The sequence below is a fragment of the Barbus barbus genome, assembly GCF_936440315.1.
Source record: "Barbus barbus genome assembly, chromosome: 1".
Classification (NCBI taxonomy): Eukaryota; Metazoa; Chordata; class Actinopteri; order Cypriniformes; family Cyprinidae; genus Barbus; species Barbus barbus.
In genome coordinates, this window is record NC_136729.1 from 5,986,112 (window position 1) to 6,012,212 (window position 26,101).

General features: G+C 39.5%; 3 protein-coding genes across 3 annotated transcripts; 1 reads left to right on the forward strand and 2 right to left on the reverse strand.

The window, feature by feature from the left end:
• Positions 1–9,424: 9,424 nt before the first annotated feature.
• LOC306871193 (uncharacterized protein) lies at positions 9,425–15,688 on the reverse strand. The gene is made up of 10 exons (XM_079418966.1): positions 15,670–15,688; positions 15,350–15,426; positions 14,081–14,156; positions 13,654–13,776; positions 13,539–13,567; positions 13,236–13,372; positions 12,250–12,301; positions 11,933–11,984; positions 10,395–10,462; positions 9,425–10,006 (listed from the first exon to the last, which is right to left on the reverse strand). Exons 2-10 carry the CDS (start codon positions 15,392–15,394, stop codon positions 9,980–9,982), a joined length of 609 nt encoding a protein of 202 aa, XP_079275092.1. The 5' UTR covers positions 15,395–15,426; positions 15,670–15,688; the 3' UTR covers positions 9,425–9,979.
• A 171-nt stretch (positions 15,689–15,859) lies between these two features.
• Positions 15,860–17,837, forward strand: LOC306871202 (glyoxal reductase-like). The gene is made up of 2 exons (XM_079418979.1): positions 15,860–16,057; positions 16,165–17,837. Exon 2 carries the CDS (start codon positions 16,206–16,208, stop codon positions 17,070–17,072), a length of 867 nt encoding a protein of 288 aa, XP_079275105.1. The 5' UTR covers positions 15,860–16,057; positions 16,165–16,205; the 3' UTR covers positions 17,073–17,837.
• On the reverse strand, positions 17,382–19,830 carry LOC306871211 (bcl2-associated agonist of cell death-like). The gene is made up of 4 exons (XM_079418989.1): positions 19,640–19,830; positions 18,905–19,047; positions 18,431–18,633; positions 17,382–18,308 (listed from the first exon to the last, which is right to left on the reverse strand). Exons 2-4 carry the CDS (start codon positions 19,038–19,040, stop codon positions 18,195–18,197), a joined length of 453 nt encoding a protein of 150 aa, XP_079275115.1. The 5' UTR covers positions 19,041–19,047; positions 19,640–19,830; the 3' UTR covers positions 17,382–18,194.
• Positions 19,831–26,101: the final 6,271 nt, after the last annotated feature.

Sequence of the window (26,101 nt, forward strand, 5' to 3'; positions counted from 1 at the left end):
TACAGAACAAGAATTAAAAAAAAAAAAAAAGAGTTGCTATAAAATTTTATATTACATTATGAAGTAAAACACAAATTAGGCTATAGTGGCATTCATTATAAACAGAATACAACATCAAGCTAAAATGAATTTATTAAAGCGAAACTAAACGGCATTGGGCTCACAAGCCTCTCTCATTCGACATCCAAATGTTTCCATTTTTGCCATGTAACATTTGGTTGCTAAACTATTATCTATGATGTAAACAAGGCTTTGTACTTCACTTGAGTTCCAATATCCACATAAAACCTCATCCTTCACATGTGCAATGAATGTTTGTTTGGGCACTGAACGCTGATTTTAAAGTGGACCTTGTAAATTGTGCAGTGCAACTTTTATGTTTGGTTGACTGCATTTTAGTTTGATTAATGGCTGAAATGTCAAGTTAAATGTCAAGTTACTAACGCTGAAATGTTGTGTGTGTGCGTGTGAGGCACCTGCCTGATCGCCGATCAGTTACATTTTTAAAAATAAAGATATAAAGAAAACAAATAAAATGAATTAAGAGTGCCACACAAACGAAAGTGGCCTATACTTCTCGCACTTTTTTTTTTCCTTTTGTTAATCTGTTAATTAAGAGAAATATATTTTGTGTAGCCCTATTTATTCCTTTTATAATTTCAGTTTTTCTCCATTCACAAAAGCACTGCAGGTGTGTGATACGACGATGTGTGATTCCTCACGCTCTGTTGTTTATGCTGCTATTTGCGCATATAAAGCTAAAACCCTGAAAGCAAGAAGAAAAAAAAAAGTTTGTTTGTCGGTTTAGGAAAATAATCTAAATTAACTAAATGCTGTTGTAGCGCTTGCTCGTATGGCAAATAATTTGCAGGTATTATAATGCCAATCTATGGACCGGTGTCTCAGAAGAATAGATTCGCTGCTGAGAAAGATGCCACAACAACAGTGAACAGACCTGACTCTTAAGATTTAGTTTTACTTAAGATTTGTATTTTGAAAACACAACTGGTAAATTGACTCAATTAATAGAAATAAAATAAACAAAAACAAACAATATTTTCACAAATTGAATTGTGGTTGCTCAACTTTCTGTTGTGACTATTTGTTCTATTAAATCAATCAGTGTTCAATTATAAAACAAACAAAAAAAACACATACAACACCAGTTGTAAATCAAAATAGAAAACCAACCATTCTCAATGAAATATAATAGATACCCTTCAATTTCAACACTGAATTGTTCAATGTTTTAAGGAATTGTCTTATGAATAGTTCACATAGATATTTAAATGTCTATATCTGTCGACAAGGAAAAGTGTCTCCATCCAAGAAAAGAAAAAGTCATTTGATTTCCTACTAGTCGCAGAATTCAGAAAAACCTGTCTTTTCCCACAGAAAGAAGGAAAAAGATCCAAGAACAGACTCAAGGTGGCTCGCCAGTCCAAACCGTCCTCAGAACTACTGGAAGGCCGGGACAATCCTGAACATCACATCAGACAGATGGCACCATCATGGAAAAGGACAGATTCACACACACAAAAAAAAACCTGACCTTGAACAGACAAGGTCACAAAACAATCATTAATATCTTCATTGTAACAACATAGAATAAAATCTTAACTCTGAAAATAAACTGATCACTGTACATCAGACATTTTACACAAAACTTGAATATTTGTATATGCATTTTTCAATTAAAGAATATTTTCTTCACACATGGAATGTCTGTGACTGCTTTTTTTTCCAGATAACGCACGCATTTGCATATGACTGACCATTTCTCATCACGTAGCTGGTCACACAGTTAGCTGTTATTTCTCAAATACAGCTTTACACATTTTTTTCAACATAAATCACTCACAGATTTAAATTTCTTGTTTTACTTCTTAAACTATAGTAACGATTTGATTTGTAACTATTAACATTGAAACCTGACTTACCAAGGAGATCGCTAAAATTCCAGAAAAGCATATGTATCTCGTCTCCTTTAAATCCTTTTCTTCCGCCTTTTTTAAATCAAAAATACAATCAGTAAGCGCTTTAGCGATGCTCTAACACTAATTGAGCATATGTTGAGCACTTTGATATTTATAAGCTGAACGTGTATTTCACTCAATTGGCAATATCAGATGCATTCACAATTAATGCAAAATAAAGTTCACACAGGATTAATATAATCAAATTCCTCCACTGACTCAGAAAGTGCAGAGCTCAAGACTTGAAATAAAGATTGAATAACTGAAATCAACGGATTTCCCAGCCGTGCATACTGTAGCTTGTCTGGTGGTCTACTTTGCCTTTTTGAATGTCTTTGCCCCATATTTCCCGTATCATCAGCCACCGTTGGAATGTCTGGAAAATGTCTGACAGGGGATGACTGAGAATGAGAAATGGTGTTCTCTACAGGTGCATTAGATTCAATTTCATTCAGCACTTCAAATGATTCATCTGGTAGCTCACTTAATTCATTACATTCTTCTCTTGGGATAACTGGTGCTAATACACCTTCTCTATTCTTTTCAGGTTCAAACCCAGAGACATCCGGTTCTGCATGATGCACTGCAGGTGAGTTTCTCTCTACCTCATTAATGATTAAGTTTTTTTCAGCAGGGGAAGCATCCCTTAACTGATCCAGGACAATAGATGGTGGACTCTCGGACGAGATTTCAGGTAAGTTCCTTGTAACCAATGAACTCTCTGAATGGTGAGTTGGTCTTCCTTCAAAAATAACTTGTGTAGTGAACTCCCCTGACTCTCCAGGTACATCAAAATGAACGGATTCACTCTCTGATTCAGAATGACTATGCGTTCTCTCTGCTTCAGCAGCATCTTCAATTCTGTACTGAGCTCTGGTTCTAGGCCTACGATGTTCTTTCTGCTGGACTGCTTCTTCAGACTCTGTGTTGGTAGGAACCCACAGGGCAGAAGCAAATCACGATGCAAAGTACACACTGGACCTTCCTTTCCTTCTGGGCAAACCGTGTACACTGGAATACCACTGCTCTTCCTTAACACCACATAAACGTCAGGTTCCCATCTGTCTGCTATTTTGTGTTTTCCTCTTAGTCGGACATTTCTTACTAGGACTCGATCACCTACATCCAGAACGGAGGCAACTACATTCCTATCAAACCTCCTCTTATTTCTTCTCGCCACTTTCAAGGCGTTGCGAGTGGCTAGCTGGTAACTCTCCTCTAGCCGATCCTTGAGAGATTTTACATACTGCGAGTGAGACTGAGAGGAGTTACTGACTGGAAGTCCAAAGGCAAGGTCCACGGGTAACCGAGGCTGTCGTCCGAACATCATTTAGTAAGGTGAGTACCCCGTAACATCATTCTTTGTGCAATTGTAGGCACGCACAAGCGTTTTAACAAATTCTTTCCAGTGGGCTTTCTTGTTGTTCTCCAGGGTTCCCAGCATTTGTAACAAGGTCCTGTTGAACCGTTCCACTGGGTTCCCTCTGGGATGATAGGGGATCGTTCTCACCTTACGGATACCCGCGACTTTGCACAGTTCTTGAATGGTTCGTGATTCGAAATCTGGCCCCTGATCACTATGCAATTTTTCGGGTAAACCATAGTGTAGTAAGAAATGATCCCAGAGACATCTGGCCACAGTTCGAGCCTTCTGATCTTTGGTAGGTACTGCAATAGCGTATTTTGTAAAATGGTCTGTAATGACCAATATATCCTTAGTGTTGCTATTGTCTGGCTCTACCGTCAAAAAGTCCATACAGACCAGCTCCAAAGGCCTACTGGTCTGTATATTCACTAAGGGAGCTGCTCTCTGTGGGGGGAGCTTTCCTCCGAATACAACGCTCACAGGTTTTGATTTTTCTCTCCACAGCATCAGCCATTTTAGGCCAATAAAACCTGGAACGGAGGAGGTCAAGAGTTCGCTCCAACCCTAGGTGACCCATGTCGTCATGTAAACTGGTGAGTACCATCTCTCGAAGATCCTTTGGTAACACTAGTTGGCTTGAAACTCTACCTGGCGTCATTCTTCTCCGATATAACACTCCATTCTTTATCTCCAGTTTATTCCACTCTCTCATCCACATAACCATTGTAGGTGATTTGGTCTTCCTAGCAAGAGGTTTTTCACCAGACTCTAAGTACTCCAGGACTTCTTTCAACTCAGGATCTGCTCGCTGCTGGTCTACTAAATCTTCCTCAAAGAGGTGAGGGATCCCGGGTAAGCCATGGTCATCTTTTTCTTGGAATTTCTGAGGTAATGCACCAGCATTCATTGTCAGGGACTCTGCTAATGTCATTGAAACAAGGTGATGGCCATCCTGTGACTGACTAACCTGATGTTTCTCACACACAGCCTTCACTGCTTCTGGATCACAAGCGAATCTTTGTCAATTTCAACTAGGTGATTTAGAGTGAATTGTTTAATTCTCTCTTGTTCCTTTCGAGACTCCATATCATTTATCAGCTGTCCGTTTGGGCGCCTGGACAACCCATCAGCATCCTGGTTTTGGGCTCCTGCTCTGTATTGGATCTTGAAATTGTATGCTGACAACCCAGACAGCCATCTGTAACTGGTTGAGTCCAATTTAGCAGAAGTCAGGATATAAGTTAAGGGATTACTGTCAGTTACAACAGTAAATTCAGTCCCATACAAATAGTCACTGAACTTCATGGTAATTGCCCACTTGAGGGCCAAAAACTCAAGCTTATGAGCAGGGTATTGGGCTTCGCTCTTAGTCAATCCCCGACTAGCATAAGCAAGAACCCTCAACTGTCCGTCCTGTTCTTGATACAAGGCAGCGCCTAAACCGGTGGTGCTGGCGTCAGTATGTAATATGTAGGGCAATCTAGGGTCAGCATATCCCAAAACTGGAGCAGTTGTTAATTTCTCCACAATTGTTGCAAATGCCTGCTGACAATAATCATCCCCTCTGTCTCCCAGCTTTTCTTTTGGATCAAAGTAATGACGGTTTACGTCCTTACACTTCCTTCCTTTCCGAGTTGGGGGATATCCTGCCGTGAGGTTGTTCAGAGGCTTAACTATTTTAGAGAAATCCTGAACAAACCTCCTATAACACCCAGCAAATCCCAAGAATGACTTCAGCTCTTTTAGAGTCTGAGACCTTGGCCAGGTTTTAATGGCCTCAATTTTGTCTGGGTCCGTTTCCACACCATGTTCAGAAACAATATGTCCCAAATATCGCACTGATGTCTGAAAAAATGTACATTTTTCAGGCGAAAGTTTCAAGCCATATTCCTTCAGACGGGTAAGGACCTGCACTAGTCGCTGTTCATGTTCCTCGAGAGTGTCTAAAAACTATAAGGTCGTCTATGAAAACTAGAACCTTTTTTCGGTTCAGGTCACCCATACAGCGCTCCATGAGCCTCTGAAAGGTACTGGGAGCATTCGTGATCCCTTGCGGCATTCTATTAAACTCCCAGAATCCTTGAGGGCACACGAAGGCTGTCTTGTGTTTATCTGCTTCCTCCATCTCGATTTGGTAGTACCCCAACTTCAAATCTAAAACAGAGAACCATTTTGAGCCGGTTAAAGCGGAAAACACCTCCTCCAAATTGGGAAGCGCATAGGCGTCCTTTATAGTTTTGGAATTGAGTTTCCTGAAGTCAATGCACAGGCGTACTGAATTATCCTTCTTCCTCACCACCACTATAGGGGAGGCAAAGGGAGACTCAGATTCACGATTAATTCCAGCAGCCAACAGATCTTATAGGTGTTTCCGAACAGCATCGACGTCCTGTGGGTGAATTGGCCTGGGGCGATGTTTAAAGGGAACTTCATCACTAAATTTGATGTGATGCTTCACTTTGTCTGTATGCCCACAGTCCATGTCATGTGAAGCAAACACCTCAGGCATCGTGTTCAACAAGGTTGATATTCGGCTGCTCCACTCTGCTGATAAAGGGGAATCACCAAAATCAAACTTCATCTGTGAGCTGTCAGAGTTCATGAGAGTCTGAGAGGCATCGTGTCTTTGCTTTGTCTCAATCGCACATCGAACAGCATGCATTTCTGCGATCACTGCTTTTGGTGGGACAGCTATGTCAATCTGGGTGTCATTCCTCACCGATACAGTTAGATTAAAGGAGCATTTGGCAGGCAAAGAGTACAACCCGCTGGCTAATAATAATGCTCCTGGCATAGACGACATTGCTGTAGGGCAACAACTTAGATGAACAACTCCATCCAGAACGGCTACACTACCCGCTGACACAACTTTAGGAGTAGCTCCTTCCAACCTCACACATCCCAGAACTTCAATGTTCATCTGCTTATGTCTAACATCCAGGATTTTGAGTACTGCTCGATATCCAATAAAGGCTGGATTGACGTTCCCTTGGTTTTCTTGAGCATGGTTAGCATAAAGAACATCGAGGGAGTTGGTTCCCACAAGGACTTGGGGCACGTGCATCACATCAGGAACCACTAAGGCTAATGTGGTAACTTCTGCTTTTACTCCCAAGAATTCCTTAGGAAATGTCAGAGTGAGTTCTACATAGCCCAAGTAAGGAACTGACTGCCCATTTGCTCCCTCTACTTCCAGTAAAGACTCCAATGACTTCATAGGGTGATTTGACAGATAAGCTTGATAAAAGGAGAGTGGAATAGTGGTTACTTGGGAACCTGTATCTAGCAAACAATTAACTGGATTTGCTTCAACAAATAGCTGTGCAGTACATTTCATTCCAACCAATCCTCTTGGCAAGTTGTTTTTTGCAACACTGCATCACAATATTTGTTGAATGCTCTTTCAGGTTTGTTAGGGCATGTGGGTCTTACTTCAGTTTCTGTACACCCTGCTACAGAGACTGTTTGTAGTTTAACCGTGGGGATGCAACTCCGTTTTTCAGGTCCCACTGTGCCTGTTTCTCCCTCAGCTAATGTCTTTTGCTTTCCACTTTGGAAGGATTTGGTTCATTTTCACAATTCACAGCAATATGACCCTCCTCTCCGCAACGGAAGCAGTAGCTTGGACGAGGTCGAGCCGAAGTCAATCCATCACTGCTAACTAATTTACTTTCTTCCTGTCTAGTTTGCTTGGGTTGTGACATGGCTGAAGGACTCCTGAACTCAGATGTTCTTCCTGGTTGATGTTTCTTTGATTCCGAGACAGTTAATTGAGCTTTTAATTCTGCAACCTGTCTTGTTAGTTCAGCAATTTCCTCAGCCTCTGAGCTTCTATTCGGGACCTTTCAAGAGACTGCAGCTTCCATGGATTGAACCTGGGCTTGCAGTTCAGTCAGCTCTTTTTTCAGTGAAGTCACATCCACCGCCTTGGAACAAGTGGGCTAGTGTGGTGATTAAAAAAATAAAAAAAAATAAAATGGAAAATAATAATTAATAAATATATGTGTAAAACGAAGGAAAGAAATGTAAATAAATTACGTTAGAGTAACACTGAACTTAAAACAAGTGAATGCCATTTTTGAATGCACTTTATAGGGTCTTATCTGTAAAGATTAATGTTCCCTGCTCAGCATTGAATGATTCATTGATTGCTTGATTGTTCTTCCCTGGGAAGTGTTCACCTGTTTGGGGAGGGGGCGCGCTGCTCAGAAAATACAGAGACTCTTATGGTGAAGCAGCAGCTCCGTGTCCTGTGTTTTATTAACTATTCACATCTCCCTTCATCAGGCGGTGAGGGCGCTACACTGGCACTTCTGGTGAGTCAACGGTTGCATTGAAGCAAGTTGGGCATGAATTTCTGATATTTGCTTCCTCATGGAATCGGTTTCAGTGGCTGCTCCGCTGATTGCATCATGTGAGTGAGCAGACAACTGATGGACGGCAGCTCGTGACTTGGGGGAGGTTAGACCTTGTTTAGTCATCCCAAAATGACTCCTCATCCGATCCTCCTTTGAAGCTTGCCTGTCTTCCTCTGCTCTGACAGACACGACCAGTTCTGCAAATGATGGTGGGTTAATCCTCCTTCTTTCCAGCTAAAGATTGGCAATTAAGCCATTATCCCAGCACCCACGGCAGAACTGGTTTAACAAACAGCGATCATGCTCGCTATCTGCAATACCACCTCTCCTCACAGCTGCGCTCAACATCACTTGTAAACGATGAAGGTAGCTGGAAGGCTTTTCTCCCTGATTCTGCAACGTCGTCATGAACTTTGCCAGCAACTCTTCCCCATCCTCCACTGATCCATAAACCGATTCCAGCAACTCTAGATACACAGAAGGTGATGACTGTGGACTAACATGTTTGATCACATCAGCAGCAGGTGGAAGCAAGCTGTCTAGGATTCGTCTTGTACGAGACAAGTCTGAAACAGATGGATCGTCGAGTAGGAATTTCACACTTGCTCGCCATGTTTCAAAGTCTGGCTCATTTGGTGGACGTGGAATTTTCCCTGAGAAAGATCTGAGACGTAAGGAAGTATGCTGGGCTGTCACATCACTTGTCCTTACAGCATGCTCAACCACAACTCTCTGCACACTGGGAGGATCTATCATATCCATGTTCAGAGCTGGATATGGCATCCCTGTGGCTGAAGGATGGTTAATTCCAGCACTAGTAGGTACAGCATTCATCTAATTTTCCTTGGACAGGTTTTGGGTTTTCTTGCTTTCAACACCCAGCAATGGAGAAACGTCTGGTGAGAGAATTGTATCTCTACCTTCTCCCATTCTAGGTGATGTGGCGGGAGACCCACGGTCATTTAATGAACTAGCATTGCTGAGTCCCCGAGTTTGGGAGTCTGCTACAAGACATCCTTGTCTCTCGTCCAACCTAGGTAGCTGTTCAGTGGTAGGGCCAATTGACCTTATCTTCGCTAACTCCTCTTGAAGCACTTCTTGAAAAGATTTTCCAGCAACGTTAGCAATGGCTTTCAATTCTGACAAATAGCCCTCAGTAACATCGTCTTTAACTACAGGTGGGTACACACTGCTTAGGGCACGCACAGTGAATATAACATCGGCATCTGAAGTGCTAACAATTCTTAAAGGCAACAGAGACTTCAGGTTCTTTATTATTTATTGCAGAGCTATGCGCAAACTCTATTATAGCCTGCCGATGAAATTCGGATGCTGGATCATCAATAAGCAGAGTACGACTAATACTGCCATACCGCATGAGCCATGCTTCTAGGTTTTGGTCAGATTCACTCAATGTTATGCCACCAACTATGACAGCATTGGAAACATTCACGTTTTCTACTACATCCATAATATTAACACTTAGATAGCTTCTTTCACAATAAGAGTTCTCTCTGATTTGTCACACTGAGAAGTCACTGTTGTTGTCAGGCAATCAATCTCCTGGCTGGCTCGCTAACTTTTTGTAGCGCTTGCTTGTATGGCAAATAATTTGCAGGTATTATAATGCCAATCTATGGACCGGTGTCTCAGAAGAATAGATTCGCTGCTGAGAAAGATGCCACAACAACAGTGAACAGACCTGACTCTTAAGATTTAGTTTTACTTAAGATTTGTATTTTGAAAACACACAGCTGGTAAGTTGACTCAATTAATAGAAATAAAATAAACAAAAACAAACAATATTTTCACAAATTGAATTGTGGTTGCTCAACTTTCTGTTGTGACTATTTGTTCTTTTAAATCAATCAGTGTTCAATTATAAAACAAACAAAAAAAAACACATACAACACCAGTTGTAAATCAAAATAGAAAACCAACCATTCTCAATGAAATATAATAGATACCCTTCAATTTCAACACTGAATTGTTCAATGTTTTAAGGAAAACTGTCTTATGAATAGTCCACATAGATATTTAAATGTCTATATCTGTCGACAAGGAAAAGTGTCTCCATCCAAGAAAAGAAAAAGTCATTTGATTTCCTACTAGTCGCAGAATTCAGAAAAACCTGTCTTTTCCCACAGAAAGAAGGAAAAAGATCCAAGAACAGACTCAAGGTGGCTCGCCAGTCCAAACCCTCCTCAGAACTACTGGAAGGCCGGGACAATCCTGAACATCACATCAGACAGATGGCACCATCATGGAAAAGGACAGATTCACACACACAAAAAAAAAAACCTGACCTTGAACAGACAAGGTCACAAAACAATCATTAATATCTTCATTGTAACAACATAGAATAAAATCTTAACTCTGAAAATAAACTGATCACTGTACATCAGACATTTTACACAAAACTTGAATATTTGTATATGCATTTTTCAATTAAAGAATATTTTCTTCACACATGGAATGTCTGTGACTGCTTTTTTTTCCAGATAACGCACGCATTTGCATATGACTGACCATTTCTCATCACGTAGCTGGTCACACAGTTAGCTGTTATTTCTCAAATACAGCTTTACACATTTTTTTCAACATAAATCACTCACAGATTTAAATTTCTTGTTTTACTTCTTAAACTATAGTAACGATTTGATTTGTAACTATTAACATTGAAACCTGACTTACCAAGGAGATCGCTAAAATTCCAGAAAAGCATAGATGTATCTTGTCTCCTTTAAATCCTTTTCTTCTGCCTTTTTTAAATCAAAAATACAATCAGTAAGCTCTTTAGCGATGCTCTAACACTAACTGAGCATATGTTATTATACACTTTGATATGTATAAGCTGAACGTGTATTTCACTCAATTGGCAATATCAGATGCATTCACAATTAATGCAAAATAAAGTTCGTCATTTTATTCACATAAATTCATCGACAGAATTCATCTAAGAGGTGGTTTCTTTCTTTTCTTTTTTTTCCTGGAGCGTCAATGAACACCGCGCTCGTCAGGAATCCGTGCACGCGAAAGAGCTGCTTAAGATTCTGCATATGTGAACCTCGTGCTAAACCCCGGAAATCGAATTTTTTTCCGCTGTGCCGCATTCCGCACTCTCATTGGGCATTTTTAACTTGAAGATGGCTCCCTATTGGTCACATTAATAACCAACAAAACCATACATTTATGTAAAATGAATATTTTCTTTTATAAATTTTCTTCTTTTGAATAGTTCTCAATAATTTTTGTTATATTATTAAGTTAATAACATTGTCCTTTTTTTTCTATGTTACTCCCTGGTAGGTTACACTGTCATTATACAATTCTCTGAAATTCTCTATGCTGCACGCAAGTTCAGGCTAACTCAAAAACTTGCGTACACGAGCTCAGACCTGACATGAGATTTGATCGTAGCCACCACTCGTGTCCATATTGATAAATTCCAAGTTTTACGTAGAAACGACCGTACGCCCAATTTTCGGTCGTACGTTTGTTTCGTAAACGAGGCCCTATGAATGCTGAGCGGTAAAGGGTTTAGAGCAACATATGCTCCCCTCCAGATGATGTCTATTTCAGGGAAGGCTTTGTGTATTTCAGCAGGACAATGCAAAACCACATACTGCAGCTAATACAATAAAACAGCATGGTTTGTAGTAGAAGAGTTTGGGTGCTGAATTTGCCTGCCTGCAGTCCAGATATTTCACTTATAGAGAACATTTGGCTCATCATTAAACAAAAAATATGTCAAAGACGACCACAAACTCTTCAGCATCTGGAAACCTATATCAGGCAAGAATGGGACCAAATTCCAACACCAAAACTCCAGAAACTTATAATAACCTCGATGCCCAGTCGTCTTCACATTGTTTTGAAAAGAAGAGGAGATGCTACACCATGGTAAACATGCCCCTGTCCCAACTATTTTGAGACCTGCAGCAGGCATCAAATTTGAAATGAGCTCATTTTGTGCATAAAATTGTAAAAATTCTCAGTTTAAACATTTGTTATGTTATCAATGTTCTATTGTGAATAAAATATTGGCTCATGTGATTTGAAATGGTAAACTATCCCATTAAACCTAAAAAAGGAAAGTGATTTGATGACTAATAAAAGAAAAAATTGTGAGCAGAATTGTGGGATTCAAAAGGCACAGTTCTGCTTACATTATTTGGGTTGGATCACTAATATATTAGGAAAGCTACTGATATGTTGAATATGCAATTTACCCTCATGTACATCGAGTGCTGGTAGACAAGTCACATGTGAATCAGCATGAATCTACAACAGAATAGAATTGAGAGAGAGAAATGAAGAACATACCAATGATGGATGTGCTCACAAATGAAAAGTACCTGAAACAGGTTTTTTATTTTTATCAGCTGCTATAATTAACATAATGGAGTAGTTATGCCACCCGAATGAGCTAATATGTCAGATTGTGCACCCTGCAGGGGCAATTAAAAATGATTAACAATTGAGATGGTGTGTGTGTAAGTTATGGAGAGAAAAACTGGCTTCCCAAAACACACGTTCATCCACTAACCTCACTGCCACAAACTATCTCTTCTGCACCATTGGCCGAGGAAGGGGACTCCCTGAAAGAGAGAAATATCTATTTGTTCTCATTTTTTGACACATCTAATTCCTGTTCCCTTTTCCAGCACATTTAACATAAAAACAAAAAACCTGTTTTAGGCAAGTCTACAAGCGTATGAGCCTGAGGGCTTGCACACATACACACAAATTCCCTATGAAAAGACATCTATTTTTGATACTGCAGTAGGTGAGTTGTGTAAACTCCACCGAATTACTGAAGTCTTCGCCAGAATGAACCAACATCATAATTTTCTCATCACCCACCACAAACAAAATGAGGACATGACGGAATTAAAAGTACATGTCAAATTCTGTTCTCCACTAGCTTATTGATTTGTGCATCTCTTTCTATGCGGAGGAATTGGATGAGATGGGATGTTATTTTAACAGCTAAATTATTATGTTCTGCCTGCAGATTGAGTGACAGCTTCATTGAGATGGCGCCCCATGCTCAGGCTCCTCTGCTCTGCTGTTTCATAATGCTGCATGTGACTCAACACATCATCACTCGGGTCAGCAATCTTATCAGTTTATTAACCATCACTGAAAACAAAGTGGAAAATCCCACAAATGTCCCCTTGTGTCTGTCTGACAGCAAGGTCCCATGAAAAGTATTTATAAACACCATACTTGTATGGCTTGGTTTCATCATCACTCCAAATGGTCTTTTAAATGATTGGCATCTATTTACTGGATGAGTCATGTGATGAAGGGCCTGTTCTATTGTTGTATTATTCATTATTATTTTATTCCCATTTATGTTGTATTGTGACATTATGCATCCAGCAAGGACTTTAAAGAAATACAGATTAGAATAAAAATAACTAAATACACTTTGAAGGAAAGACAGATTTGCATAAGTGAAGGACAAGACTTGACATTGATTTATTACCTCATGCAGCATATAAAAAAGCAGCACATCAACACACTTACTGAAAGCACTCTGGGGTTTGCTTATTATCCTTGTGTTGGTTCATAGTGCCCTCTTCTGGATGATCCATTGCAGTGGTTTGCTCTGTCCTCCTTGGCTCACTAGCACACTGTGGACTTTTCGATATAGACTGTTTCTCCTGTGGGCATTTACATTTACTTTTGTCAGCTTCTGACAATCACAATGATATGAATCAAGCACCATCGCAAAACATTATGTATTTAATTTTTACAGGTTCAAATGAGAAATGAACCACAAAATAATTCCAACATAACTTAAATGAATATTTAACAAAAGATACTCACCGGTGTGTTCCAGGCATTGGTATTTTTCACTGCTGAACAAGAGTCAAAGTGTTAAAGATTAAGTTCATTTAAAGCATGTGTCATAGTGAAAATGTGATATTGAGAGAACTCCCACCTGCATATGGAAAGGCTGGTTCACGATACTCTACATACAGTGTGATAAGGAAGAGGTATGGAGACAGTTTTACACCCTCTTTCATGAACTTCATTTTGGACACTTGTTCCCATTTACTTTTGTCTGTAAGTGTGGTGTGTTGTCAAGGAAAGCAATGGTTCATGACTTGTATAAATTGTAGTTATCACTTTTAGTTTAAGAGCCAAAAGTATGGTTATCATTTACTTAACCTCATGTACTACTTTTTTCTTCCGTGGAACAGAAGAAATGTTATTTACAAAATGTCTTAGCGTTTTTTTTCCATAAAGTGTAAGTCAAAGGTAACCAAAACTGTTTGGGCCCTGATGTTCTGCAGAAGAAAGATAACAGCTCTACAGGTTTGGAACAGCAATTTCATTTTTGGGTAGTTATATTCAGAGAAGCATACAGGGAAAAATTTTGAAATGCTGGGTGGTGAAGGGGTGAAGACCATCCAGGTTTGCAAGTACTGCACGCACAGCATTCTGCAAAACAAAATCCGATTAGGAATGAAATCTTCCCAAGGTTTACTAAATCAAACCCAAAATGATAATCCTGATCTTAAAAAACCTCCAGCTCCTCACTGACTAGCGCTCCATACAGCATTTCTTCCTCATGAACGCTATAAAAGACAATGTCCAAATCAGATAGGCTATTTCTAGAGAAATTACCTCTTTTTGACATCTAATATCAAAAAGGTAGACTATATTGTAAAGGTAAAGCCTTTACAATATAGTCAACAATATAGTCTAAAACCATCCTGGTGAACTTCTACCGGTGTGCGATTGAAAGCATCCTGACCAACTGCATCACAGTCTGGTATGGGAACTGCTCAGCTGCTGACCACAAGGCACTGCAGAGGGTGGTGAAAACCGCCCTACGCATCACAGGGACACCACTTCCTGCCATTGAGGATGTCCAGAGAAAACGCTGTTTACGTCGAGCTCTCGGCATTCTTAAGGACTCCTCTCACCCTGACCATAGACTGTTTAACTTACTGCCCTCTGGGAGGCGCTTCAGGAGCCTCCGAACAAGGACAAGCAGACTCAGGAACAGCCGTTTCCCTACTAAACTCTGCCCAATGATACCCCCTCACACACCACTACAAAGTCTTCACCCCTCCCCATCATTAAATCGATTTAAAAACAAAACAAAAAAAACAATCTACACACTGAGTACTATGTACTGTAAATATTTATTTCTATGCACTTTCAATGTTCATTGCACTAGTGTTTATATATCTTAATGTATAGCTTATTCATATCCATTTGTAATTATATTAATAGTTTTTGCTCATAGCGTACATACATTTACTGCACAATCCATCTGTATAGTATGTTCATATCACCCATCTGTATATCATACTGATAGTATTTAAACATTTGTAAATTATGTCCATAGTACTACTGCCTTATCTGTATATTTCTGTACATATGTAACATATTGTAGGCACTGTATATCCTGTACCTCTGCTTATTGCACTTCTGGTTTGATGCTAACTGTATTTTGTTGCCCTGTACCTTACATGTGCAATGACAATAAAGTTGAATCTAATCTAATCTAATAAATGTATATTGTAAAGGTAAAGGTAAAAGTAAAAATCATAAAGGTATTCAAAATTCAAAATAATATAGCATACTTTATATTAAACAAATAAAATAAGCTTGCATTGTCTTGCCTGCTCATGTCTCCTCTTCTTATCTTGAAAGGCCTGGATTGACATTGTTACTCCTTTAAGTATAAATTGAACCTTCACTGGAAAAAATATTAAACAAGAGGTATGGTATTACCTATATGATAAATGCATGTTTTATGTTTATATGTGTATAGTTTACAGAAATCCAGATTATTAAACAACTCCAGCTTGCTAGGTTCAAACGATCAATTCCCTGAGATTCTGTAATTTATAAAGCCAATACAGAATCTTATTTTTTTTTTTAAATATATAAATGTAAATGACATGGTTAATAAACACCCAGAGGCAAAATAATAAATTACCGTAACGCCTCAAGTATTTCGCGCCAACTGTTAAGAACGTTGAAAAAGAGCTCGGGCCTGTCAGCGGTCCCGCCCTCAAGTCATGAAAACAAACTCTGATTGGTCAAATGCGACATCCAGTGAGACGCAAAACCGCTGCTGCTATCTCTAGAGTTCCAACCACAAAAATATGACCCGCCCCTTTATTGTCACATGATCAAGTTAGGTTGAGCGGGTTGTACAACAGTTGACATAGATAAGGCTGTATGAGAAAGATTATCGCTTACTCGTTACAGGTAGAACGTAGATAAAATAGGATTGTTATTTACGTGGAGCAGATCATTGAACCTTAACCGTGTTGAAGTCACTGGCGTCTGTTTGTTGTTTCATTTTCAAAAAAACTTGCAGGGTGAGTTTATGTCTCTGTTAACGTTGCTCCAATTTTATCAACTCAATGCATTTAAATATATTATTCTTAATGCACAAGCTTCAACACTTCATCCTTATGCACTACAGCTTTCATAGTCTCCAAAACAAGGCTTTCTTCTTCTCTCCAAATGACTGACCTTCAGCCATCTGTATTTCTCAACACTGGGACTCGGATGCCTCTGTTGGGACTGGGCACTTTCCGTTTGCAGGGTCAAGAGGACACTTATAATGCTGTGGATGCAGCTTTGACAGCTGGTTACCGTGCTTTTGACACTGCGGCAGTGTACCATAATGAAGCACAATTAGGTCATGCCCTCCGTTGCCTGCTGCCCAAGCATGGCCTCTCTCGAGAAGATGTTTTTATTACTAGTAAACTAGGTCCCAAAGATCAGGGGTCCAAAGCCAGAGATGGTTGCCTGAGGAGCCTGGAGCATTTAGGATTGGGCTACATTGACCTATATCTTATTCATTGGCCAGGTACTCAGGGGCTGCCAGCGGGGGATAAACGAAACCCTGAAAATCGTGCTCAAAGTTGGACAGTCTTGGAGGAGTTCTACTTGGAAGGAAAATTTTGGGCCATTGGGGTGTCTAATTACACCGTAGAGCACATGCAGGAGCTACTGAAGAGCTGTAAAGTGCCCCCAGCAGTTCTTCAGGTCGAGTTCCACCCAAAGCTAGTTCAAAAGGACTTGAGGGCACTTTGTAAGGAAAGAGGGGTGTGTTTTCAGGCATACTCGTCTCTTGGAACAGGGGTTCTACTATCAGACCATGTGGTTCTGGATTTAGCAAAAAAACATGGGAGGACATCAGCCCAAGTGTTGCTGAGGTGGGCCGTACAACAGAACATTCCAGTACTGCCAAAATCACGTCAGCCAGAACGTGTGGAGGAGAATGGGCGTCTGTTTGACTTTGAGATTAGCGAGGAGGATGTGGAAAGGCTCTCTGCTCTTGATTGTGGGGAGAAGTTCTGCTGGGATCCAACACAAGTGTCTTAAAGACAACTCATTGACAAAAACTCAATGAATTTTTGACTTACTGAAATTCCTACTACTTTATCTTTTGCTAGACCATTTGAAAAGGAACAGTGAGAGATGTTCTGATGCAAACAGTATATTAAACCAGAATTGAAAACAACTGAGGCATTAGCAAATTCCCATAGGGAATATTTAGTTGGCCAACTCTGTAATAGTGTCAGGAGTGTGTTTTAAGCCGCATGTCCAAGTTCAACCTCTGCTTACAATTTCTGGTGCACCTCACATAAAACAAAGGAGTGTGACTAATGCACAAGTAAACAACTACAGTTTGAAGTATTGCCAAATTCTATTACACAAAGAACAGTACTTACATATTACGTTTCAGAAAGATGTAAGAACAACCAGTGCTGAAAGTGATTTTTTCGTTTCTTAATAGGCTATATTGGTTACAAACAATAACATCACAGTAAAATGTTTTTAATCAATAAAAAAGTTACAAGGCATTGAAAATCTGTTATGTTCAAGTAATACCAGTATTGATTGTGTCCCCTGCTCTCTTGGGTGTTTCGACCCATTCTTGTTTTTAAGCTTTTGGGTTTATTAGTTGTAGAAACTTCCAATAGATTTTTATGACTCAAGAGATGGTAATAAAGCAAAAGGACTCTTCAAAGTGTCCAAAGTCCCTATACAGTAAAAACTGATTTTTTTTTTTTGTACAGCTGACGGTCTAAAAATATTATTAAATTCATTTAACAAGATAATGTATAATAAAATACCTTCAATGTCTTTTGATTTCATCTGAAAACAAAAACCGATGTGGCAGAGTAGCAGGAAGTCTATGATTTGAGTAAGGCGATATCCAGCTTTCTCACATTCATGAGATTTACTGCATAATATTCCTAGAGCTCAAGGAAAATTAGTGATTTTCCGGTTTTGTCATTCTTGTAGGCTAGCACATGCCAGTGAGAAACCGATTGTGCTTTCCCACAGTCAAGGGTCCCAGTGCAGTTCATGAAAAGGGTTTAAAACCAGTCAATGGAATTATTCCTTCTGTTCACAGCAGTGCATCCTTTTCTTCTGCCACCAATTGTTATGTACAGTAGTCCTCTTTTCACCCTTCTTCCATCATTCATTCGCTGTCAGTCACTCTGCGGGGCGCGACTCGGCATCAGACTCTTTGTGACTCCAAAGGAATGCAAACCAGCTGGGGGATTGCCACATCTGACGTGTTGTTCCTGCGCTCTTCACCCTCTTCATCTGTAAGAGATTTAAGATAAGAAAATCATTTTAATTTTCCATTGTTTAATAAGTAGGTTAAACAGAGTTTTAGTTCACCTTGCATGTTGATCACTATTCTTAATGGAACTAGGCTTCCTTACCCCTTTATCAAGGAGGATGTCAAACTCATCACTCATTCTCCTTAGCTTTTGGCCATATTTCTTAGCTGCCCACAAAGCAGGAGGAGCCGAGCGAGATCTCTGCCTGAAAGGATCACCTCCAACCAAATTGCCTTCATCTGCTGCCCCGGTGTCCAGTAGGTCCTCGTCATTAATGGAAAGATTCCTGTGTCTCCCTAGTTCTCCTACAATGACATTTGCTATTGAATGACACCTGATCGGATCAGACCTTACGTTAGAGTACATTTAAAATATTCTGTATTATTGGTTTTACAAGCTAAAACCAATGCCACCACAGAGTTTATTCGAGTGAAAAAAATATGTTTGAGATTTTGAGCAATGTGCAACAGTCTTGTATTTGCTTGTAACTGTGATCTGCTGTGCTGTGTATCCAGGATACAACAGAAATGACGTGTGTTCTTGTAACTATCCTACAGGCCCTTGAGACTGACTCACCTTTCAGCTTATCAGACACGAGATGCTGCTTTCTCTGTGGTGATCCACTGTTATTTTTCATCTGGCCTGATTTCTCAAGGTCTTCCGATGTCTCAGTCTCTGACTCATTGTCAGAAATACTGAACATTTGTGCCATGATTAAACTGCAAGTTAAAAGAAAAATTTATTAATTATATTTTTATTCATGCACATTTCTAAATTTGCTGTTTAAGTAAATGGAAACATTGGTTATTGCTGTTTGTGTGTTATTTCACATTATGAAATAGCTTATCCTCAAACGGATCAACATTATAACCTCATAAGCTACTAGTAAAGATGAGAGAAACAGTGCAATACTGCTTGATTAATACAGGCAACACTGTTGCGCAGCATTGAGCCACCACCAAAATAAACAGTGTTATGATCTGAACTCAGACAGACTTCGACGCGATCGTTTATAGTGTAAACTAACACAGACATATTTCTCAGAACTGGTTTCAAAGAAATAACATGCATTATCCGACAGTAAACATCATAACAGTATTACCAAACCAGGCTTTTTTAATTTAGTTCTGCAAATGCTAAATACTTATATGTTTGTTGAGTTACGTATCATGATGGCAACCATAATTATTACATTTTAAGATACGGTTGTAATCTCACACGGTCACAAATAAAAACGGGGATCAACAGGAAACTTCTCTTTACAACTTTGAGGCTCAGTGCCACCCCCAAAACCTTAAAAAGAGGTTGTACCGTCCAACGTCCGCGGGTTGATAACTTTTTTTAAAGTTTCAGTCCTGCTTTGTAGTGTATTCAGAATCGCGTCGTGTATTTGTTTAATTATTAATATTTAAACTATCGAGTTATCCACAGATTTTTGGAGTCTGTCGGCGTCCTGCGGACAGTCTTCCGGGTGATCTGGGTCTCTGTGTTTTTTTTGGACTGGCTCTGTTTGGGTTCCTGCTGCTGTCCTGACACGCACCCGTGCTGTGGGGAGTAGAAGCGCAACACCTCCAGCTCACACATAATGCAATAACAAATTCATTGAAATAAACACAGGCGTTGTTTTATTAAACGTTTCGTCTTCTTCTTCTTTTTTTTTTTTTTTTATTAAACGTTTGAGCCCTAAAGAATTTTATAGAAAACCCATTTAAAAATTATGGACCCGATCATTTACCAAATAAAGAATACATGAAAAATGGATGACTTGAAATAATTGTATTTTTATAATATTAATTATTTGTATAATTTTAATTATTTTCATTTTCGTTTATCAGGAGAGTGGTCAGTTAAAGAGTTTTTTTCAGTTAAAGACTTTGTGCATTTTTAGATTTTCAAAAAAACACAATTTAGTATGTTTTTTAAGCCTTTTGAATTACGGGGACATAGGCAGTGTCCTCATAAACCACCTTCATATTGTAATACCTCTGTCATACCCATATCATTATACAAATTTGTGTCCTCATAAACCACATAAACACACACACACACACACACACACACTCTCACTTACACACACACACACACACTCTCACTTACACACACACACTCTCTCTCTCACACACACACACACACACACACACACACACTCTCTCTCTCTCTCTCACACACACACACACACACACACTCTCACTTACACACACACACACACTCTCACACACACACACACTCTCTCTCTCTCTCTCACACACACACACACACACACACACACTCTCTCTCTCTCACACACACACACTCTCACTTACACACACACACACACACACACCCTCACTTACACACACACACACTCTCACACACACGTTTCAGTCCTTGCTGGACTATTTTCAGTGCTAAAGGGAATCCTCCTAATAAGAATAGTGCTAATAACCTACTCCTAAATACAATGTAGAAACTTAATATTTTCTGTAAAGCTGCTTTGCAACAAATGCAACAAAACGTAACCAGAACGCTTCACTCTTTATAATGTTGTCATTGTGGAATAAAAAAAAACATACAAAGTACACTTGAACCACGATGACAACACACATTTTGGCACATTTATTAAAATAAAATAAAAACACATTGATTTAAGTATTAAAGCCCTTTACTATGTCATTTTAACTTGTATATCTTTCAGGTGTTCTGATCGGAGGTCTACCAGTGGTAAATTCTTGAATAAACTGGTCAAGGAAAGATAGACAGCTGTCTATATGTAACACTGAAAGGTCTGAATACTAATGTTAAGGTGATATTATTTATGTTTTACATTTGCTAAAAAAACCCGTCAAAACTATTATCAATTCATCACAATAGGGCAGTGAGCATATATTGGTGAGGTTAAATATGTATGTGAACAATTTCAACTCAAGACTGTAACAAATGTGGGCAAAATGGGTCTGACTACTTTATGAATGAACTGTATATAGGCCTACAATTCAAGTGTTTAGTTGGCATACTTATTCTGGTTTTGTTCTGACCTCTATTTCTAATATAATCTAATATAAACTGTTACCAGCCAGACATCTCAAAGCTATTGGAACTGCTTTATTGATTTGATGATGATAGATAATTTGATACTGATTTCTTTGCACTATCCTGGAAAAGTCCCTGCATAAGGTAACAACGTTAGCCGTCCCAGTGAGTTAGGATCAATGCATAAAACCATAATAATCTTCATGGAACAGCTAGTCAAGCTCTGATCTCGAGGCTACAATGTTAAAGCTAGAAAAATCATGCATTTTTAGATATACAGCCAAAAACTTAAATACTGCCTAAAATATAAAAGATTGCTTACTAAACCAAACTAACGAGAAGCACCCGGCTGCAGCCTGCAGATTGAGGCGGGGCTGCACGTGTCGCCCCGCCCACAATGCTTCTCATTGGTTAGTGGCAAAGTAATGACGTAGATCGAGGCGGGGCTGCACATCTCGTCCCACCTACAACTGTTCTCATTGGTTAGTGGCGTCAAGTCATTACGTCGGATTCTAGCGGTTTTTCATTTACGTTCTTCTTGGCTGCATGGTAAGTACAGGCGAGCTACGTCTCTTGTCTAATTTGTTTAATTACAATTTTTAATTCTGAAGTGCCGTTTAGTGTGTTGTTAAAAGGAAATGTAAAGTAGTTTCAAAATAAAATCGCATAACTTTACTCACTCAGCCATGTCACGCAAGGTGTAAAGGTCTGCTTTTAAATAACCAGGTCTGCGTTTCCCAAAAGCATGGCATAATGCTGCCTTCACGTTCTATCGGAAATTTAATAATTCTCACTATTGAAGTTGTAATTACGAGCTCATCCCATTAAAGTTTTGGAATGGGAGGGCGTTCATGTGCAATATTTACGAGAGCACTTGAAGGCAGCATTAGAACGTTAGTGTGTGGTTGATTATGAATTTGATATAGTGTTCCCAAAATAAGCCCCTTAAAAATAAATACAGTGGCAAAACTAAACCAGCAGAAGTAATATAGGACAAGTTCATATTAACAATGGCTATACAAATTTATTGTTTTTCTGTGAATAAAATGATTAAATGTTAATTATGTAGATATTATTATAATAATATCTAATACTGATTCTCTGTATTTCCTTCTGTTTGCAGATCCTTGTCATCCCCACCCCTCCATCTCTCCTCTTTTTTTGTTGTTCCTCAATTTATAACCCAAAGGCTCTTTTAAGAGCCATTATCCCTTGCAAAAATGCACAAAACTGTGTTAAGCAAGGGGGAATGTGAGCAGTATTTAAAAAGCTGCACTAGTGAGTGCCCATTCTGCAGTTACTCCAGTATGCCAGAACTGATGTATTATCACATCAAAAATCACTTTCAGTGGGCAGTTCAACATCATGGTGAGTTTAACTGTCTTTTGCTTATCTCACTTTAGTTAAAGTATAATATGGTGCTGAACCAGCCAGCAATGCACTGTGCATGCTTCGGATTTAATTGCTTGTGAATTTGTAGAAGAATATTTAATTTTAAGGTTCAGGTAAACTTCATTTTCTGCATTCTGCGCATTGACCATGGGTCTTTGTTGCTGAAATCACAAAAAAATGTGCTTGCACATGGATGGTGCTGATGAAAATTCTGTCTTGCGACTGTCCACTGTCCAGAGCAAAATGCAAACAAGTGAAGGTTAAATTTAGGCAATTTTCAACAAACTTATTTTCTTTTGTTTGCCCTTTCAGATTTCACCATTTTAAAATGTCGGGCAAAGTCCGAGATGTAGATGAGCATGAGCACTTTCTGCTTAGTTTTGCATCAGCATTAAGAAGACTTGAGCCTCGCAAGCAGGCTATGGCGAGGCTGAGAATGCAAACATTGTTCTTTGATTTGGAATTTGAAGAATAGCCTTAGATTAACAGTTTAGCTATAGCATTACCATTAACTGTAATAATAATTTACAAATATTAAATTGTAATTTTTTTTAACAGTAAAAGCAAAGATAATAAACTATGCAATTACTATGATGCCCAAACTACACACCAGCATACACTTTCCGACCAGAGACAATAATATATTGGATCAAGTATACACCAACATCCCAAGAGCTTATAAAGCAGCCCCATCTCCACACCTAGGTTTGTCAGATCACATCTCTATAGACCTGATTCCATCCTACAGACCTCTGATCTGCAGAACAAGACCAACTGTCAAAACGGTCCAAGTCTGGAATGAGGAATCTACTTCACGCCTGCAGGACTGTTTTGAAAATACAGACTGGGATTTGTTTGCGAGCACAGATCTGGAAGAATATAGCTCATCTGTTTTAGGATACATAGCCTTCTGCACTGACACTGTGTTAACGACCAAGACCAGCATGGTGTACCCAAATCAAAAACCATGGCTTGATGGGAATGTACGCTCATTACTGAAAGTGAGGAACGCTGCCTACAGGTCAGGGGACAGGCTGGCTTACAGTAATGCTCGGAAAGATCTCAAGAAGGGCATTAAAGCAGCAAAACACAGGCATCAACAACGCATCGAGGGCCATTTTAAAGATAACAACCCCCGCAGTATGTGGACAGGCATTAAAGCCCTAACGGACTATAAGAACAGCCCCTCGTTGTCCAGCCATGATGCCACGCTCCCTGACACCCTGAACCAGTTCTTTGCGCGCTTTGACGGTCACTCCAACAGCATGGAAATCCAGACAACACCATCACCCATAGAGGAGCCGGTACCTGTCTTCGAACGCCATCAGGTGAGATCCACGCTAAGGAGGATCAATGTCAATAAAGCAGCAGGACCAGACAAAGTTCCAGGTCGCACGCTGAAGTCATGTGCTGACCAACTGGCGGGGGTGTTCACCAGCATCTTCAATCTGTCTCTGCAGCAGGCTGTAGTCCCAACATGCCTTAAATCAACTACCATCATTCCTGTGCCCAAAAAACAGTCAGTAAAATGTCTGAATGACTATCGCCCAGTCGCTCTGACACCAATTATCATGAAGTGCTTTGAGAGACTTGTTCTTTCACACATCAAAGCCAACATCCCTGCTGACCTGGACAGCCTACAGTTTGCTTACTGTAGGAACAGAAAAACAGAGGATGCAATCTCAATCGCACTTCACACCACCCTTACTCATCTGGAGCATCCCAATACATATGTTAGGATGCTATTTGTAGATTTCAGCTCGGCATTTAATACCATTGTGCCATACAAACTTGTAAACAAGCTGAATGACCTGGGACTAACCACCACACTCTGTTCATGGATTTTGGATTTCCTCACCAACAGACCACAGAATGTCAGGGTGGGCAACCATACATCATCTGTTATCACCATTAACACAGGAGCACCGCAGGGATGCGTTCTTAGTCCAGTTGATGCGATACCTGGCATCAACAACTGCAAGGAGAACTATTGAAAATGTTCCTTTGTAGTTGAATATGAGGCCATTTAGTGGCATATGCTGCATTACAAGATGTGTTGGACTGGCTTAATTATTGTTTTAGTACCTTTGTATCCCGTTTATAACTATGTAGGCTTATGTGACAAATGAAAACATAACGAACATAACGAAATGAAAACGTGGTAGTTTTTTGGTAGTTTTTTTTTTAATGCCCTTTCATGTGAATCTTGCATTTCAAATTGACGTAGGTATGTAACGTTAGCTAGTGGGACCTGTCAAAAGAGAGATCAGAAAATTTGGACGACTCACCTTAAACAAATGCAGAGACGTTCCTCCGGGCTGATGGTCTCCCTGAATTTTGTCTGCGTTTTTGCAATCAGTGGTGCAATGATTTGTAGCAGGTCTTCAAATTGACTTTTGTTTAGTCTAAAATATGCCGCAAACCGTGCATCATCCAACCGGAGCTCCTGGACTAAATTGTTGTAAGCACCATATTGGTTCCTTCCCCATATAATGTTGTGCACCCACAAACGTCGTTGTGAATCGACATTTTCTTTCCCGTTAACTTCAAAAGCCAACGCAAGAGCCAACTTTTTACTCTTTCTTGACATTTCTGCAGTACACAGCGCTAGGCTACTGTTGCAGCTGTTGCTATGGCAACAAAAGAAGCTCTCTTATGTATGGAATGTGCATAACAAGACAGTGGAGCTAATGCTTGCTGACCAACTAAATAAAAATGGGGGGAAATTTAGCTTTTGTGTTTTTCTTTTTCTTTGTTGTGGTTAAAAAAATACAACCCGAATTCCGGAAATGTTGAGACGATTTTTAAATAGGAATAAAATGAAAACTAAAAGAATTTAAAATCACATGAGCCAATATTTTATTCACAATAGAACATTGATAACATAACAAATGTTTAAACTGAGAAATGTTTTGAATTTTATGCACAAAATGAGCTCATTTCAAATTTGATGCCTGCTACAGGTCTCAAAATAGTTGGGACAGGGGCATGTTTACCATGGTGTAGCATCTCCTCTTCTTTTCAAAAGAGTTTGAAGATGTCTGGGCATCGAGGTTATGAGTTTCTGGAGTTTTGGTGTTGGAATTTGGTCCCATTCTTGCCTGATATAGGTTTCAAGCTGCTGAAGAGTTTGTGGTCGTCTATGACGTATTTTTTGTTTAATGATGTGCCAAATGTTCCCTATAGGTGAAAGTTCTTGACTGCAGGCAATTCAGCCCCCCGACTCTTCTACTACAAAGCCATGCTGTTTTATTGTATTATCTGCAGTATGTGGTTTTGCATTGTCCTGCTGAAATACACAAGGCCTTCTCTGAAATAAACGTCGTCTGGAGGGGAGCAGCATATGTTGGTCTAAAACCTTTATATACCTTT

Excerpts from the sequence above, each read along its gene's own strand:
- LOC306871193 (XM_079418966.1), bottom strand. The coding sequence starts at position 15,394 with ATGTCAATCCAGGCCTTTCAAGATAAGAAGAGGAGACATGAGCAG. Across the intron at positions 13,373-13,538 it reads CCAATGCCTGGAACACACCG|GAGAAACAGTCTATATCGAA; the intron begins GTGAGTATCTTT and ends AAATGCCCACAG. Across the intron at positions 10,463-11,932 it reads AGCACTCGATGTACATGAGG|GCAGAAGAAAAGGATTTAAA; the intron begins GTAAATTGCATA and ends GATTTAAAAAAG.
- LOC306871202 (XM_079418979.1), top strand. The coding sequence starts at position 16,206 with ATGACTGACCTTCAGCCATCTGTATTTCTCAACACTGGGACTCGGATG.
- LOC306871211 (XM_079418989.1), bottom strand. The coding sequence starts at position 19,040 with ATGGCACAAATGTTCAGTATTTCTGACAATGAGTCAGAGACTGAGACA. Across the intron at positions 18,634-18,904 it reads CGTGTCTGATAAGCTGAAAG|GAGAACTAGGGAGACACAGG; the intron begins GTGAGTCAGTCT and ends ATGTCATTGTAG. Across the intron at positions 18,309-18,430 it reads ACATCCTCCTTGATAAAGGG|ATGAAGAGGGTGAAGAGCGC; the intron begins GTAAGGAAGCCT and ends AATCTCTTACAG.